The sequence below is a fragment of the Anopheles merus genome, chromosome 3R, assembly GCF_017562075.2.
Source record: "Anopheles merus strain MAF chromosome 3R, AmerM5.1, whole genome shotgun sequence".
Classification (NCBI taxonomy): domain Eukaryota; kingdom Metazoa; phylum Arthropoda; class Insecta; order Diptera; family Culicidae; genus Anopheles; species Anopheles merus.
In genome coordinates, this window is record NC_054084.1 from 25,362,244 (window position 1) to 25,379,974 (window position 17,731).

The 17,731-nt window shown below is 45.6% G+C and overlaps 2 protein-coding genes across 2 annotated transcripts; one reads left to right on the forward strand and one right to left on the reverse strand.

The window, feature by feature from the left end:
- Nucleotides 1-4,178: 4,178 nt before the first annotated feature.
- Nucleotides 4,179-5,078, reverse strand: LOC121595673 (dynein assembly factor 6, axonemal). Its single transcript, XM_041919818.1, has 2 exons — nt 4,839-5,078; nt 4,179-4,771 (listed from the first exon to the last, which is right to left on the reverse strand). Exons 1-2 carry the CDS (start codon nt 4,948-4,950, stop codon nt 4,245-4,247), a joined length of 639 nt encoding a protein of 212 aa, XP_041775752.1. The 5' UTR covers nt 4,951-5,078; the 3' UTR covers nt 4,179-4,244.
- A 1,450-nt stretch (nt 5,079-6,528) lies between these two features.
- On the forward strand, nt 6,529-16,155 carry LOC121597530 (cysteine-rich venom protein-like). Its single transcript, XM_041923352.1, has 7 exons — nt 6,529-7,078; nt 9,446-9,590; nt 10,656-10,792; nt 14,409-14,554; nt 14,915-15,115; nt 15,671-15,760; nt 15,835-16,155. The coding sequence occupies exons 2-7, from the start codon at nt 9,482-9,484 to the stop codon at nt 15,995-15,997; spliced, it is 846 nt and encodes a 281-aa protein (XP_041779286.1). The 5' UTR covers nt 6,529-7,078; nt 9,446-9,481; the 3' UTR covers nt 15,998-16,155.
- The last annotated feature ends 1,576 nt before the right edge of the window (nt 16,156-17,731 follow it).

The following is a 17,731-nucleotide window of genomic DNA, read 5'->3' on the forward strand; positions in this document are numbered from 1 at the left end:
AATATTGGATAGGGGCAACGAAAGGAAAACGAAACAATTTAAAAAAAGAGAAGATAGGTTACAACTCAGCTAAGCTTTCTGTAAAGACCGTCTTTTTTGTTGTTTGTAAAGACAGCTTCTAAAGCTCTGCAACCCGAACGATGAACGTTTGTGCAACAATCCAAAAAACGCATAAGCATGGATCGAATTTGAAGAACAGCAGAAAAATGCATAAGAAAACCCAACAAAAAAAGTCTGTTAGTTATTTACGAATCATACTAAGGAATGGAAAATCACCAGAAAAAAAGGAAACCAATCAATAAATGGAAGCAAAAAGGTATACTATGTAAGTCTCACCACATTAGTAGTGTTTAAGATGCGCAGTACCGTTGATAATAGTGTGGTTGGGTTTTAGTTAAATTAAAATTTGAAATTTTAGAACGGCAAATGTGGTACGTTGGCTAGGGACAGTTTTTTATGGACGTCGTACATGCAACGGTGTACTGTCCGGTGTACATAGAAAAGAATCGTGTAGAAGCGTTGCTCGAAGCTGCAGATGCTACTGTGCTACAGAAGACGAGACAGAGAGATAGAAAAGAAACAAGGGAAAGTATATGCAACAATCGGCTCGACCTGTACAATACATGTTGGCAGCATATTTCGGTGGCAAGATAGGGCAAAATTCGGCATCAGGGCTTTTTTTTGGAGTTTGTCTGTGTGTTTGTGTATGTTGGTGTGCGTGCTACTGGAAGGAATTGCCCTTCTACTTGTACCACTATGGACGTTTGCAAAACATAAGAGGGAGTATTTGCTACCGATGCAAAACACTTTGTTTTAATGTGTTGTGAATTGTGTTTGTGAAGCAACAGCTTTTAAAATTAGCTTAGACCGTCCAGGTTAGAGTTCGGGATTCGATTTGTAATAACAAATCGTTTGACGAAATGTGTGGTTCACAAATTGTTTAACGCTCTTCTGTATGGTGCATGCATATTGGAGCTTGTGACACAAGGAAGATGCGAATGGATCTTGCTGTGCATTGGCTTGTCCATAAACTGGGCCTGGGGTTTGCTTTAACCTATGCTTTAACCGAACGTTCTGCACATTAACATGTAACTACTGTGTGGTTTCAAAACGAGCTGTCTTGTCTTTCGACAACCCTTTCGTGCACGAGTAATAGAAACTTCCCCCGCTTGTGTATGTGTATGTGCCCCAGCTGACACACGCAAAAGTCTTAAGACGATTTCTCCACGTGTGTGTCCATCCCGTGGAGTTCCATACGGAACCATCTCTAGTACTTTGACTGAATGTGTACTCACTGTTTGTTTGTCTATCTTTTTTTTTCTTGAAAGGGGAAAACAAAACTAGAAAGCAAGAAATTGTAGTTAAGAAAACGGTAAAAGTACTGACATGATAAGAAGCACGTGGGCAACGTACATATATATATAAATATAATCCCAGATGTAAGAAGAACCAAGCAAACATTAAACATAAAAAAGGAACAAAAAAACAAACAATTAAACTTAAAGAAACGCACGTTGTGTTCCGGGTTCACTTACGCAAAAAAAACAAAACAAAACAAAAAATACTACAAAGCAGTTATTATGACTCACTAATTCTCTCTCCTTCGCATCGTAGCCGCGCTCTCCACACTTTTTAGTAGATTCCAAGTAGATGTGTAAGGATAAAAACAAGGATATGACCAGCATAGGACTAATACAGTATGAGGGCCGGCCGGGGTCGCAATGGGAGAGAGTGAGAGACACACACAAATAGAGAATGTCCTAGCCGAACTTGTACGCGTGTACGCAAACCTATGATACAATACAACAGGAAGAAGGGATTTGGAAAGCAACGATCGGGATTCCGTGGGATAGGCGTAGTTTTATACAATCTCGTTTCATTCTTGTTTTTTTGTTTTGTTTTGAAAGCCTTTGTGTAAATAGATGGATTGATGTTGTTTTTTTGGGAGAATGCCAGAAACACAGCTAATGCGGCAGGGTGAGGAGAATGGTGAAGACCTGCTGGATGAGGATCAAGAGGCGTGTGATCAGTGTTTTAGAACGTGCGCGCGAAAGTAAAACCTTGGGTAGGGCAATTTAGTGAAAGAGGAGTGGTTTCGGATAACGGAATGTAAGCGAACAGAAAGGACAGTAGGAGGGAGGGGGCATTATTTATTAAAGAGCTTTATTGTAAGACGAAACGATAATGAATATTTGCCATCGTCTCCCTCCTTACCCCAATATGCACGTTCAGATCATCATCATCATACACACTACTAACAACAAGGTGACGTATAATGTCTCTTTTAGTTTGTTTGTAAGAAGTCTTTCCTTGAACAATACACACACATATACTATTTCCTAGAAGAAAAGGAAACTAAAATGTGGAAAGGCAAAACTAATCCCGCTTCTTCTTGTAAACTGCCGGATCTCTCTCTACACGAGAGGGAAAGGGAAAATCGAACAAAGCTATTACTCCTTCCAAAGGGAGGCAAACATTATAAAAGGATAGTGCACGGGACGGTCGCTCTAAAAGTTAGTGTGTGTGTGTGTGCGGGTGTGTTTTCTAACATGTATTTATACTACCACAGAAAAGAAAAGACAGCAACAGGAACTGGATGCTGCTGATTCCGAACGAATTAGTGTAGTAAACTGTTAACAATTACATATGCACACACTCGTACACACACACACAAGGGACATGCGGCTTCCCGTACGCAGAAGTGCGCGCGTTGGAATGTGATTTGAAGTAGTGTACCGAAGGCCAGAGAAGCGAATCGGAAGAGCGAAAGCAACAGGAATCGAACCGCCGCCGGAGTACGGACAATTTGTGTAACGTGTGTAGTGTGTAATAAGTAAGACATATACAGAAATAAAGATAAAGCAAGAAAAGCAAAACAAAACAAAAAAAAGATACACGCGTATAGATTAGGAAACGATTGTGAATAGTTCAAACAGCGGCAAACACACATTAGAGGTAAAGGAAAATGGGGAGGGCTTGCAGCAAAATTTGCAAACGAAGTAAGCGACGCCTCCCTCCCATAAAAAAAAGAAGCTTTCGTTCGAGGAAGAGTTGTGGTGTTAGTGGAGGAAGAGAGGAGGAAAATGCGAATGAAAATCAGTAAAAAGAAAGAAAACCAATCCCAGAACAGAGAAAACAGCAGGCGGTGCGACACTCAACCAGCCACTTTCGCGGGAGTGGTGGTGGTGGTATTGTGTTGGCAGTTAGGCCTCTTAGGAATGCCCGTGTAACGTAATTCGATAATTAGTCTATTATTGAAACAAAAAAAAAAACAACAACAGTGTATTTATATATAAAATTATTAATAAAATAATTTAAACAAGTTAGCAAAACAACAATTACAATGCGTGTGTGTATGTGTTTGTGTGTGTTAGTGTTCATGTCCTGTCCAACCCGCTTGAAGAAGCAGAAAGAAGGACCTTATTTGGAGCAGCGAAAGGAACACCATTTGGACTTCCATCACGACAGCTCCATCCATCGTGAATGTCGCCAATTATCGTACAGACGACACATTACAAATAGCACATAATTCATCGTCATTTCAAATTAAGTCATTTCCATTTGCGAACCGAGGAGATGCTGTTGAAATTTATTGCTGTTTGTGGCTCACCGCGACGTCTTTTGCGTGCCACAACACAAAGCAATCGTCCTCGGTTCTGAATGTGGCAATTCTCGGCGCCCATCATAGCGACGAAATGGACGAGAAGTCGAGAAAAGAAGATGCATTTCCGCAATTTGCAAAAGGCAGTAGCCGGAACGAGCTCTGGATGATGTCGATGATGCAGGTGGTTGCCACATTGGCCGTCGTCTCGGGTTGGTGGCTTTAATTTAATTTGAGTTATATGAAGGTAAGTGCAGTCAAGATTGTGTTCGCTGGCGCTGGTGGGCTGGTAGTAATAGTAGAACGTTATTTACTATTTTTGTGCCTATTGTTTTCTGTTTTTGCTGCAAGATTGCCACCATACATATAGTGTTTAATGATGGATATTTAAAGCACAATTTAAAGACCTTTTTTTAATGCCAATACGATCTGTACCTCTCCAATATGCCACCCAGATGCGAAGGCAGACTAAAATACCAAATTTACCGTTTTTTTTCTTACCTCCTTCACCAACAACTTTCAGCGCACCGAAATTGCATTAAATTGTGATAAAATGTGTACACATCACACCCGGACATTTCACTTTTTCTATAAATTGTGCCCAATTTATTGGACTTCCAGTACCGTGCGCTCCTTCCCGCCCTTAAAAGTTGACAAAATCCAGCTCACGCACCATCATCAGCGTAAGGCGAAGTGTTTTCTGATCGGACAGCCACGCCGCATTGCCCCGGTCCGGGTTGATCCGGTGCGGCAGGGTAAGTTCGAGCCGATACCTTGGCGACCCGACCGTTACCAGCTGCTCCTGCACCTCCAGCTCGATCTGATGGATGCCTACCGAGTCATCCTCGGCGGTAAGAAACACCTCCACGACCATACTCTCACAGCTGGCCGTGGCGGGCGTTTTGCAGTTCATCTGCAGATAGATATCCTCGGTGGCGACCGTCTGGCGGTAGGAGATCCTATAGTCCGGTTGCTTGCGCGAATCGAACAGTGCCCGGTCCTGGTGCAATTGCTGTGCCTCCCATTGCTCGAGCGTGCTTGGTTCCAGGTTTGGTTGGGTGTCTGGTGCGAGCGGCGCATAGGAGCAGGGTTTCACGTGCTCTGCCGGATCGGTGGGATGTTTTTTTGATTTCGCTTTCTGTGCCGCCGGTTCTCCAATATCTCCGGGACCTATAGGGGAAATGGTCCAGAATTGTAATTAGCACGTTGTGGGACATTGGGTAGTGAAACACCTTACCTAATTGGGGAACATCTTGGGCAGTAGGCTCATCGTCTGATGACGAGCCATCATCGTCGGCTTTGAACAGTTTTTGTAGCAGTCGAATGTTCTCACCACCCAGCAGGGACATTTTATTTCGGGGTTGTTTTGTTTCTTGGAAATATTCTCACGCACAGATTCGTTTTTTTGGGTGTACACAGAGGACAGGCACAGGCTGGTGACTGTGATGATGGCGATATTCGATGAAATAGTCGATAAGCGGCGTGCTGCTAGATGCATAGTAAACATGTTGTCGTGTTACCATGGTTGCGCGTATGGCTTTCCAACGCATGCGTATTAGAGATGGGCATAATGAGAAACAAATTGCACCTGGTGCACCCGGATGGCTCCAAACATATCGGATCCAGTTCCGAAGAATAACCTTAATGATAAAAGAAGAAGAACCACCTGGAAACGTTCGAAATTGTTTGGAATGGTTCGAACATTAATTGGCTAATAACTGATCTCGAGTAATTCCAAACTATTCTTGACTAATCCGATGGTACTAATGGTTCTGGATCCGCCCAGATCGTCATGGCGATTCATATGTCTTTGGAGTCAGAACCGGAATAGCACTAGGAAGAATCTTTTTGGAATTGTGTGTGCCATCTCTAAGGCGTACCTCGCAGTGTAATGGAATCCTGTCGGAATCTCATTTGGAATTGGAAGAAACTGCTAAATCTCTAATCATCAAATTAAAGAAGCCTAATCAATTTGTTAAAATCATTCTGTACAAATTACAAACCTTTCTCACAGTAGAGTCATCGTTTGTTAAGATCTAAGTTCAGAGAGAAGCCACTCAACCCGATGAGTATGTATGGCTCGATCGTCATGGTTTGTGCTGTATCATTCACAATGTCCCCTGCGGTCTCTATTCCCAACCTTTACTCCAATATTTCCCCTAACGGCCACAAAACAAAGCAAAAAGGAAGATTAAAAAAAACATAAAATGCTTCCTTCTTCCGCGATTTTGCCAACGTCGTCGTCGTATCGCCGTATCGATACTCGCCCACTCCAAAACACTTTTTGGGATGTAAGCATTCGCAATTTTAACAGATCGATCACGATCGTCGCCTCCTTCTCGTCGTGGGTCGTGAGAGCCATAAACCTGTACAGCCGTTAGTAGTTTGTTCATTGAGCACGCATTGGGAATTGTTTTTTTTGTCGACTGGTTGCCCCATACAAAGATATTCTACAACAGATATTCTACAGCAAAAAGAGTTTAAGCTTATTCTCGATCCATTGTTACCATAGCGCACCTAGTTATACACGCACCACTGTACCTCGAACAGTGCCAAAAGTTCCCTGCTCCGCCAGGTTCAAATGGTTTGTTCGCCCTTCCTAGCAGCTTCTGTATCGTTGACATTCTTATTGTTGCTATTGGTACCAACACCCACTACAACACACACACACTAGCATTACCGGTGGCATTATCGCTAACCTCACCCATCCAACTACCTGCCCGGGACAGCGCGGAAGAAAACTCATAACCTTCTCGCTCGCTGTCTCCATTTGGGCGGCTCGTTACGATCGGTTTCTATCCTCCCGACATCTTACTACAACCGCCGCCGGCTTCGATGCTTCGTCTTTGCGCCCCTGTTCACGATCGTTGCTCGCCTATCACTCCTCTCCCCGCCCCGGATCGTGACACATATGCTTGGGGGAGATATTTTTTTCGCGATCTCCCACATTTAAATCAGTCCACTACTCGACGGCAGCCGGTCCGGACGTTCTGTCGTGTCGTCTGGTCGTCTGGTCTGCGCGGTTTAGTGGTTGCGTGTGTTTCGGCAGCACGCAGTTCTTTCGAGTTGGTTGGTCGCTGGTGGTTTGTGTCTGCCAGAAGTCGGCATTAAGCTTGCTGGACGAGTGCAATCGGAATCGGTGGTTTTTGGCAGCCGTGAAGGTAGTGCTGGTATCGATTCAAGTGTTTGATGTAGGCGAGCTGATCGGGGTGTGGGGGCTTTCTGGTAAAAGTGGCGTGTGTTATACGAGTAATACGAGATGAGGCGATGCTAAATGGTGTGATTATCGAAGCCGGTTGCGTGTTGATTTGGGTGACTCAAGCTGTGAACGGATTCTGTTACGGAGTGAAAATTGGAGTTCCTCGGTAGAGTGGTCTAAAGTGTCAAGTTACGGCTGGTTAGAAGATTGTGTGAGGTTCCGTGAGTTTTTAGTAAGCTGCAAAACGTGCCACTAATTTTACGTTTGATTTATTTACGGTAAGTTATTCTTCGTTAGAGCACACACAGCCACATGTGATTCTCTCGCGTAGAGCGTAGAGCTGACGCGATCGTTAATCCAGAGTGTGATGCTTCGTGTGTGGTATTCCGAACAACCGAAACAAAAAAGCTAAAAACTATGCATTAAAACACTGACCACTGTCACTGGGAATGGGCGGTGGACTATCGTCAGCATGTCTGCTGCATCACTCAACACCCTGTTCGTTTCCTTTCTTGGGATGCGGGAAACGCGTGATCATCGTGCCGGCACGATTTTTGGCCGTTTTTTTTTGCCAAGACCGCAGCCAGGCAGCAGCAGCAGCTTCCGCATACAGCAGCCGCAACCGTACTATGCTCTGCCGAAAGCGATCGAAAGCGTTAGCAAAGAAAGCAAAGCGAAGCAAGAATAATGTGCATGATCTCGTGCCCGTCGTGCCAATCCCGCTCTTATACAGTGAATGCATTCGAATGAGATTTAACGACTTAATTATTAATACGCGTGAGTCGGTCGGTTTTGGAGGGGTGGTTGGAGGGATTGCCGACCATCAGAATTTATGGCAGCCCAGTTTGATCTCAGATGGACGCTTCGGGGTCGGAAGTGGGAAGATTCGCAGCTAGAATTGTTGTTGTTTTTCTTCTCGGCCGCTCTCTTCGCCCTATTCTGCGTAATCGGCCCTCCCCTTCAGGTCAAGGATGTTGTGGTTTGTGCAGCACTCTTGTGCACACAATTTATGCGTGTTTGCGCGTCGATAATCGCGCGCCCTCCCCCGGCGTTGGTGGGCCTATATCTTAATTAGTCGTAAAAATTATTTATTGTCTTCCAGATTCGGACCGTGGCTGTAGAACCTAGCGATGCTTTGGTTTTGGTGGTGCAAAACTTACCCATCGAGAGAGAGAGAGAGTTGGGGAGATTTTAAAGCATTGTATTATAGATGAGTGTCTGAGCCTGAGTGCCGGCAGCGTAGTGTCCTTTTATGCCACTGGATCCCCGGCGCGTTTGTTTAGGGTGCGAGGCCAATCCACCATGTTGGTTTTGTTTTGATAGCATTTTAATGCCCATTTTACGATCTGTTAGCTTTAGAGGCCGGCTTTAGAGAGCAATGGTTCCGAAATGGTGTGCTGAAAAGATTGCTGGCGATTGTTTCCCGATCGGAATTAGCGTGATAGGAAGTGTGCGCTAGCACACGGTGGGGCTGCCGGATTTTTATGACAACTTGAAGTGACAAATGGGACAGAAATGAGTACGAGAATAAGCGGTGTATTAGATCTCCCATCAACAGATCATCTCCGTGTGTAAGTTTAGCAAGCACGACAACACTCCTGCTGACCTCCAAAAATGCGTGTTCTTGTTTTTTTTGTTTATGTTTTGGGCGGAGCAAATCTGTTTGCGAAAAAAAAACAGTCGCAAATATGCGAAATGATGATGCGGAACGAACAACATGCACATCGATGCTCGTAAACATCGGTCCTTACCTTGGTGATGAAAACCGCATCGCATCGGTACGGGCCCGAGAGGGTCGCCATGTTCGGTGTGGTAGCAGCCGATCGTCACGCGGCTAGAGTGTGAACGATGAACAAGCGCTATCGGGCCAATAATTCAACTCCCACAAGTTGGTTGGCCAGGTTCCCTTCCCATTGGCGGGAGGGGGGCTCTGGTAGATGTGTCTTTGTCGCCAAATGCTGGTCCACTTTCAGACACACGCGGCACCGCTTGCAGCAAGATGACAGATTGTGCTTTTGCCGGTCGCGGCCAACCGTGGTGGTGACGTCGATGACACCTACCAAGCAGGGGGGTGGTTGGGTTCGTTCTTCTCACGCGACCATCTGTTTTTTCGCAACCAGGAAACCATCAAGAGCGCTGGAGGTGATCTTTACCATTTTTTTTAACGCACGTGGTGTTATATTTTGGGGTGCGTTTTTCTACGTTTTTTGCCATCATTCGGAGTCATGTTCGATCGATAAGCTATTGGAGTTGCGAGGGGGAAAAAAACATAGATGAGATCTTCAAAAATAAGGAAAAAATTCTCTGCTCCCAACCTACGGCCACCAACCTGAGGGTGAATTCTAATTCAAATAGAAAGAAGCAGAAAGGCAAACTTTGGTAGAATCTTGATCGTGTGTCAGCTTGACGCAAGTGGAACAGCGATCGTTTTTCGTTAATCGCAAAACATGATCACGATTAAGGGGGCTTTTTTCTGGCAAACAACTTCTCAATCTTTGGCAGTTTGAAGCAGCGTTGTGCAGCGCGTGCTCTCCAGCGCGAAGAGAACTTTAAACCCGGTGCCTTTAACCGTAGACCGTGCCCCGTGTAGTTTAGCCATTTGTTTCGTTTTCCCACCATTTATACTTCTCTGCCTATCGTTACAGGATCGGAGCAGATTGGCGGTACGACGCGAGCTGACGATGATCGTCCGGTGGCCAAAAATGGTGCGACCCGCCAGCGGTTTGTTGCTGCTCTGCGCTTTGTTGGCCGTTTGGTTCGATCTGTCCGATGGTTGGCGTTATGACAGAGGTTAGTGTGATGTTGGGCGTGTGTTAGGATCCCGTATGACGGAACTGGAGCTAGCGGGTTGACAAATTGGTCTTGTAATGGGAGTGGTTTGAGTTGAGTTTATCGATCAATATTAATCTCAAGAACTTCTGGATAGCATTTCCAATGATTTTAATAACTTTGATTTAACAAGCGCTATTTAACCTACTATTTAGTTTAATATCTCTAGAACTTCTAGATAGCATTTCAAATGATTTTAGTAACTTCAATATAATAAACTAATTCGTCTAAGTACAAGATCATGTTCTGGTCTTTCTGATATTCCCTTTCAATCATGTTCATACCAACGTGATCTTCAACTCTGGTTTTGCTATTCTCATTGGAACTTCTTCGCGATCACGCTCCTAGATCATGATCTATGCCTATTACTGATCTCATTTCCTATTCTGCGAACAATTTTGTTTGTTTCTGACCGACCCATTACCGTCTGTGGGACAGTAAATTTGCAATTCACACTAACGAGTGTACCTCTCACATCAAGTCAGTGTCGCTCGTGTTGCACCTTTACTTTGCCGGACGGTGGTGTGGACGCAGGCTTTAGAAAATTCCACTCACGCCACGGTGTTCTCCATCAACTCCAACTTCGATTTACATACAGTACCGATTCGGTGTTATTTATTTCTTCTCTCACTGCTCGATTGGACGACTTATTTTCTTCTTTCCATGCCTTTCTTTAACGTTTGATGCTACCGACACGGCTAAAAACAACGGCGACGATGGTGGTGACGGCAAAACATTCTGCAACAAACTCTCGCCAAAACCAAAAAAAAAAAAACACCACCAACCACCATTGACTAAATGATCGTCACGCGCATCATCATCATACACACTCCCCACGGATGGGGACGGGGAAAATAATTTCTTCATTCACACACACACACACCCACACACCCTCGATCATCAACCCCGTTTCCTCCCGTTCGATGGTGGAAACACAACGCGTTTGGAACACGCGCACAATGAATCACATCCCATCGCAACAACACAAAACCGGTTGACCGGATGCCGGCGCGAACCTTTACCCAGTGCCTAGACTGTATGGAGACAAGGTGCCGACGAAGGCAATTTCGCCCCGATTGCGCAAAGTCCAGCGGCGGATCGTGATGCTGCACGACTCGTACCGCACCAAGGTGGTACCGCCGGCCGCGAATATGCTAAACATGGTGAGTAATGTGGGGCTAGGGGGGGAATGTTTGGTCTTGTGTGTATGTGTTGATTTTGGGGTGGGTACAAACAAACAGGCTGAACACCGAGACCAAGACGGGTTAATGGAAATTGGACCCGCCGAAAACGAGGGGCGGGAGGGCGTAGGGAATGATTTTCTGTCACCAGAATGTCTGTCGCGGTGATCTCGCGCTCGGACGCAACTTAACATCATGGGTTAATTTATAACCTTGTACAATGTTTAGATTCTTAACAGATTCCAACGGTCAAACTGATGCCCATGGAGGGGAGGTTTAATACATTAGCTTGCGAACAGATTTGCCGAAGAAGGTGATCGTGTGTATTTTAGGAACATTATAGGGAAGTTGTCAAGTCAAGTTGCGCATATGTTTTCATAACCTAAATATTTTGCACAAGATTAATGCGTTACGATCGCTCTGGAGACTCTTGGAGTAGGTGCTCCGCGAGTCATGAACCTTATTTGACGAACCAACGCAAACGATCCGAAGCTCTATGCAATGGTAGACACGGCAAACACGGCATTACTGGCGCCAGCTTAACGGTTATTATTTCGCTATAAGGGAAATCGAAAACTACGTGCCATAAATAAGATTCACTCCGCATTTTGGGTGCTTACCGTAAGGTACTCGACCCGATCCGCTTACGCTGCCAACAAACCGCTTGGTTGCCTTTGTTAAACACCGGACGCCAGATTAACGATATTTATGTGATAGGAAAAGACGCACAATCGCTCGCAAAATGGTGTAACATTTCAGTCAAAATATCGACACGATCGATTCGGGAAAGGATTTATGCAGTGTTTATGGATGGGTAGAAAGAGAGAGAGAGAGAGGGAGATGGGGACACCTAGCTGCATGAAAAAGGGCATAACGGTTATGGTTATGAAAATTGTATTGTAATAATCCTAAACATGCCGTTTGGTGACAAATGAGCGGGTGCGTGTTGTGCGTGAAGGAAACGATTTCTCAACACCCGTAACCCGTGGCTGTGACATTTCTGTGCGCTGTTTCTGTGCGCTACTGGCTCAGCCGAGCTACGCAAACGCCAGCTTGTCATGGGGCGATAAAATATTGGAAGTTAATTTAAATAGAAGAGAAATTTATCTTATCCCCGAGCACCCGGTCCCATGGTGTCAACCATGGGGACGGAAGCGGTCCGTACCATATAAGGGTCGCAAATCGATACAGTGTTAGAAATGATTTAGAAGAAGCAGAAGTGTGGTGGTTACTGCGCTTTTCGAGGGTATATGCAAGATTACCAAATCTCGATCGCAACATACCGCTTTTTGGGACATGAACCAAAAAAAAAAAAAAGACCAAAAACCCGCCTCTGCTTCGGTATCTTTTATCTTGTATCTTGTTTGGTTGTACGTGCAAAGCCACAACAGCACCCAAGAGGACCAACCGGCATCCTCGACCTTAAAGCTTAAACCTGGGCATCATAACGCAATCATTAATATGCAAATCCGCATGTGACAACAGACGGCTCAAAACGTTGTTCCCCCAAACGTTGCGGCCAGGTTCGAGTTTGCGAGCGACACGTTAATCGGGCAATCGGGGTGGACAAACGCGGGACTAAAGCACACCGGTTCGATTCCGATTTGTCGTCCTAAAGTACGTCGTTTTCGCGGTTGGCAAATTTATTGTGATCGCTTCATTTTTTTCTACGATTCGGAGACGTCGGACGATCTGGCAGGACAGCGCCCCCTTAATCGCATTAGGCAGGGTGGAGCGGGCTATAGTGTGATTAGGTATTAGTGATGGGAACAAATGATGAAGGTATCGGTTCCGGCTAGCTTCGGTTTTCTTTATTCACCTACTCATCGGAGTCGGAGGTCCGGAATCAGAATTCTTAAAACGGGCTTGGAATCGATCAATCTGAATTGCAATCAGAATAAGGTCCAGGATCGGAATCGCGATCGGTTCTGGAATCGAAATCGAGATTAGGATATCGTTCCCGGGGAATCGGTTCCTTTGCTGCTACATTTAAAACGTTTGCAGCTGCGATTGTATCGATAGCCCAGATACTGTATTGATTTAATCCTCCGATAAATGTAATCCTAATTCTATTCTAAAATCGGTATCAGCCCCCGAATTGGTTCCATAATCTAGTCCAGAATTAATTTCAAAATCAATTCAATCAATCAATTAATTTGGTTCTAGAATCGGTTCGAGAATTGGTACCAAATTCGAATCCAGCGTCGGGTTCAGATACGATTCCAAAATCAGTTCCAAAATCAAATCCTGAAACGGATCTCGAATTGAATTGGGAAATCAGAATTTAGACTGAAGCCTGCACCAGAATCGATTCTAAAACCATTTCAAAAATTAAATCCAGAATCGATTTCCGAATCGATATTTTTAAAAATATGTTTTATGTATACCAGACTAATTCCTTTGAATACGAGAACGTTACACTTTTCAAGGAAGTCCAGAAGTGGATTCGAAATTAGTTCCGAACAGGTAATCACAACCGAGTAGTTCCGATTCCAAGCGCCCACCACTATTCGGTACGTCAAAAACGCACTAACGATCCGGAGTGGACGATCGAGAATGGAGAGATAATTGGTTCACACCTTCTCCACAAAATCGATCTCCAAAAGTGCAATCAAAGCAGTCGGGGGGACATGCACAGCCTCAACACGCGCACATCGAGCGTTGGCGGATAGGCGGCTGTGGACCAATATAAGCTGACAGCGATTCAATTTGGGGTTTAGAGGGGGGGTTGAATTATCGCTCAAGCGCGAAACTCACGTGACCATGGGTTTGTAATGCGTTCGGCTAACGAGCTGCTTCCCAAACAACGACGATCGAATGTTGTGCATTGGCGTCGGCGGGCAATCTACCAAGATTGATGAGCAGCATCCACATCCATAAGTGGAGATCTCGCTTGCAAGAAAGTGAATTGAAAACAGGCGGAAGTGGACCTGTGCCAGCGCGTTAAAGAAGCTTACCAGTGTGCAGTAAGGTGTGACCCACGAGGAGGTCCTATTATTTATTGGCAATTTGTTTATGGGAAGATCAAACAGATTCGATGGTAGTTGCCGCAACTTCATTGAGACGTTTTACCCCGTACAAAACGAGCATTTGGGGGTGGGGGTTCGTCGTTCACCAGGTGTGTTACCTTTTCTGCTGAAGACGCTGCTACGGTTCGATTCTGCTTCTTTCTCACTCTCCCATACGTTTCGCGTCTCCAAGACGCATTGGGGAGGAAAGCAATCTAATTTGCATGCAAATCAGTGCCGGTTCACGCTCAATCCCCATGTTCCCTCACCATAAGTGGGCTCGCGCACACACACACACACACACACACGCGCGCGTAAACTAATAAAACTCATCAGCCGATGATCTCATTCATTAGGCAGTGTTTATTTAATCTCCGACCACTGTCGAACGCATCGCACCATCAACCCGAGGCCTCATAAAGTGGCCGAATTTACGATCAACGATCGACTCGCAGAACTTCCGATCCGATTGTGACAGGTTTTTTCGTAAATGGTTCCCACCACACTCTCGCTTGGGAAACGAATTTTTGCTTTCAATTTCCGAAACATAATTTCTTATCTCTACATTCTCTCCTTCTCTCTTTTCTCAGAAATGGCACCACGGTGCGGCCCGTTCCGCCCAGAAATGGGCAAATCAGTGCCGCGTCCTAACGCACGACACACCGAAGGGCCGTTGGATCGACAATTTCGGAGCCTGCGGTCAGAACATCTTCGTCTCGACGCATCGTGTACCTTGGTAAGTGGATATGACGGCACTCTCTTCCGCTCCGGTGGAAGCTGTCAACGGGTACGACCTTCTCCGGTAAGGTTGATGACTCGGTCTTCTTCAGCAAGTTGCGCACAGTGCGTAGGAGTCCGCGCTGAAGGCAGCATTGGCCAATGCTTTCCTTCAACTTTTATCCGACAGCTTTGACAGCTTCCCCGTTGGTGCGGTCGGCGCCTACTAGTGTCATCGAGTTGCGGATTTGATTTTGATCGATTTTCGCACCACTAGCAACCGGCCGGCCAATCGTGATGCCATTTTCAGCAGGGTCGCAAAATCCTTCTAAGGTTAATTGCGATTAACTTTTCTACTTGCTTTCTTTGTATCCGATAGGATGTTTGCCTTACGGACGTGGTTTTTGGAGCGGCAAAACTTCACGTACGGCTCCAGCCGGAATGATCTGGACAGCGTCGGGCACTACACGCAGATGGTGTGGGCCGCCACGCACAAGGTCGGCTGCGGGCTGACCAAATGTCCGAAGGGTGGCCCCCGGGGGAAACCGTTCTACAACTACGTCTGCAACTACTGCCCCATGTGAGTACCCGGGAGGGGTGAAAGCGGGGTGATCTTCAAACGATCGTGTGTGATCGTGCGTACTAATTAAGTATTAGTGGCGCAGGAGTGATTTAAGGTGTGTAGGCCTTGGCAGCCTCGTATGGACGACCACACGTCCTTGCACCAGTTTGTGCGTGTTTGTCCTGATTTATCGCTCTGTCCCTTTTTGGAGTGTTTCACTTTCATCCGTTATACAACGCATTTTCTCCCCTTTCGCAATGTGTGATCGCCAAGACGCGGCTGTGACGTTGATGGATGGATTAAGTCGTTTGCGAGAGCGGGTGTTTAAAATGCTTTCTTTCAACGCACAGCGGTCGCGGATTTGGCCATGTCCAAAAATGCTTTCCACACCCCGAAACAGATATGAAGCAGTAATAGTTTGGAGTTGGATGTAACTTGAGCGCCAGCTGAGAAAGTTTCCGTTTCGATTGTCCGAAAATAATTAATTGGAAAGCGTTTTTGAATTGAAAATGGAACGCTTCGAGATCGGTTTGTTTGTGTTGCTACTAATGTTTTTCGTAACTTCTCTTCCAGCGGAAATCATGAGGAGAAACTGGGCCTACCGTACAAGCGGGGCCGCCCGTGTGGTTCCTGTATGCCCAACTGTCTATCCCGTAAAATAAGGTAAGCGTAAGAAAGTAAATAAACACTTCATTTGATGTTGATGTAAGACCCCTTTTTCACTTTTTTACTAACAGACTCTGCACCAACTCGTGCAATACCGCCGATCTGTGGGCAAACTGTCGCGATCTGTACCGGACCTGGCCCGGGTGGCTATGCAATACTGCCACGCCGGAGGGGCTGGAGCGCCAGCGGAACTGTGCGGCTACGTGCACTTGCCAAGGGAAGATACACGACTGAACGGAGATGGGTGAGGGTGGCCAAGGGGTGGTAAGGGTGGGAATGGGGAGAGGGTGGGAAGGGGAAGGGAATGTTGTACTTAAAAATTAAGCTGTTTCGGCCAGTGCCATTCGTATGCTAGAGAAGAGAGGAGAACAAGGAGAACAGGCGGGAGAACGTAGAAGAAGAAAAAAAGAAGAAGTAAAAGAAGAAGAATTAAAAGAAGAAAAAAAGAAGACGCCCAAGAAGAAGAAAAAGGAAAAAGAAGAAGAAGGAGAAGCAGAAGAAGGAGAAGAAGAAGAAAGAGAAGAGGAGGAGTAGAGAATACAAGAAGAGGAGCTCTTTCCATTTCACTTTCATCCCAATACAAGCGTACTGTCTGTAGCAAAATGGGGGGCAAAACACACTCTATTTTAGTTTGTTTCATTATGTTTTTTTTTCTTTATGTCTCACTAGAAGTTAGTTTATAAAGTTATGCAGGGTTTCCGACAATTGTGATGGGTGTCTGGGGTATATTTTCTTCTCGAAAGCCTTTTGTTTCGTTGTTTCGTACTGAGCGAAAAAGAAAGAAAGCAACACAGTGAGAAAGAGAGGCAAAAATTAAAACTAATCAACAACATTTCGGTTTGGCTCGTTGTGATGTAAATACTGGCGGGAAGAGAATAAAATGTCCTACAATCGTAAAAGCACGTGTTTGTTCTCATTTTTTCCCTGTGTGTGTCTATGTGCTGTGTCATATACAACAACAGCTAAAAGCTCCGTTAAAGTTGGCATTTGTTTCGTATTCAGAATTGAAGAGTATGTGTCATGTGCTGATGGGTGGCATCGCCTCAATGCGAGGTGAGTGGTCTGAAAGCGTCACGACGGGTCAGCTTCCGGTGACGAAGCACATGCTGTGATGGACGGGTTCCCCAGCCTCTCCCCTCCCCCGAGGGTGGTGTATGTGTAGGCATGAATCACAACAAATGGGGCCGGTGTTGTTATGCTGTTTATGTGCTGTGATGGAGCTGTCGTACGGTAGTAGGCGGCACTATTAGCATGGTTGCCATGGTGTTGATGCTGCTGTTAGACGTGATGGGGGCAAAAAGGAGACCATCAGCGATGACGCTACTCAGCGAAAACTATTGACCTTATGTTGCCGTCCTATCCCCCTAGCAGTGTGACGGTGAGTAGCTTGAATTGAATACACAAATCAACACTTTTTGCTTGATCTTAATGCGGAAAAATGTTATATAAAGGGTTATTCAATATTTTATATATTTTTACTATTTTTATTTATTTTGCATTTGGCAAAAGAATTTGCAGTATCTTTTCTACTCCTGCCAACGATACACTCCCTTTCGGTGCTACTGTCCACTACTAACTTCACCGTGGCAAGAAACGTAGCCCTCAATTTATGACCCGCGCTGACGGATGGCTTCTATCGTACACTGACCTTGTATTGTGTTTCGCTTCCATGGTCACGACAGGGTGGCAAAAGGGGGACAACCGCATGGAACTCCCTTCTCCCTACCCATTCCGATGCACTTTCGCGCACCGATCCAGTGTGTCATTTTTCCCCCGGTGTAGTGAAGTTCACGAATTGTAAGGCAAGGGATGACCTCTTTGTTACCGGCACGCTGCAGGAAAAGCTATCAGCCTACCGATAGTAAACCGGGGACGGAGGGACGACCGGGGGTCGACGAAAATCGCTCATGCAAAACACAGAGATGGGAAGCGAGGCAGGACAGCGGGATGAGGAACCGAGACAAGATC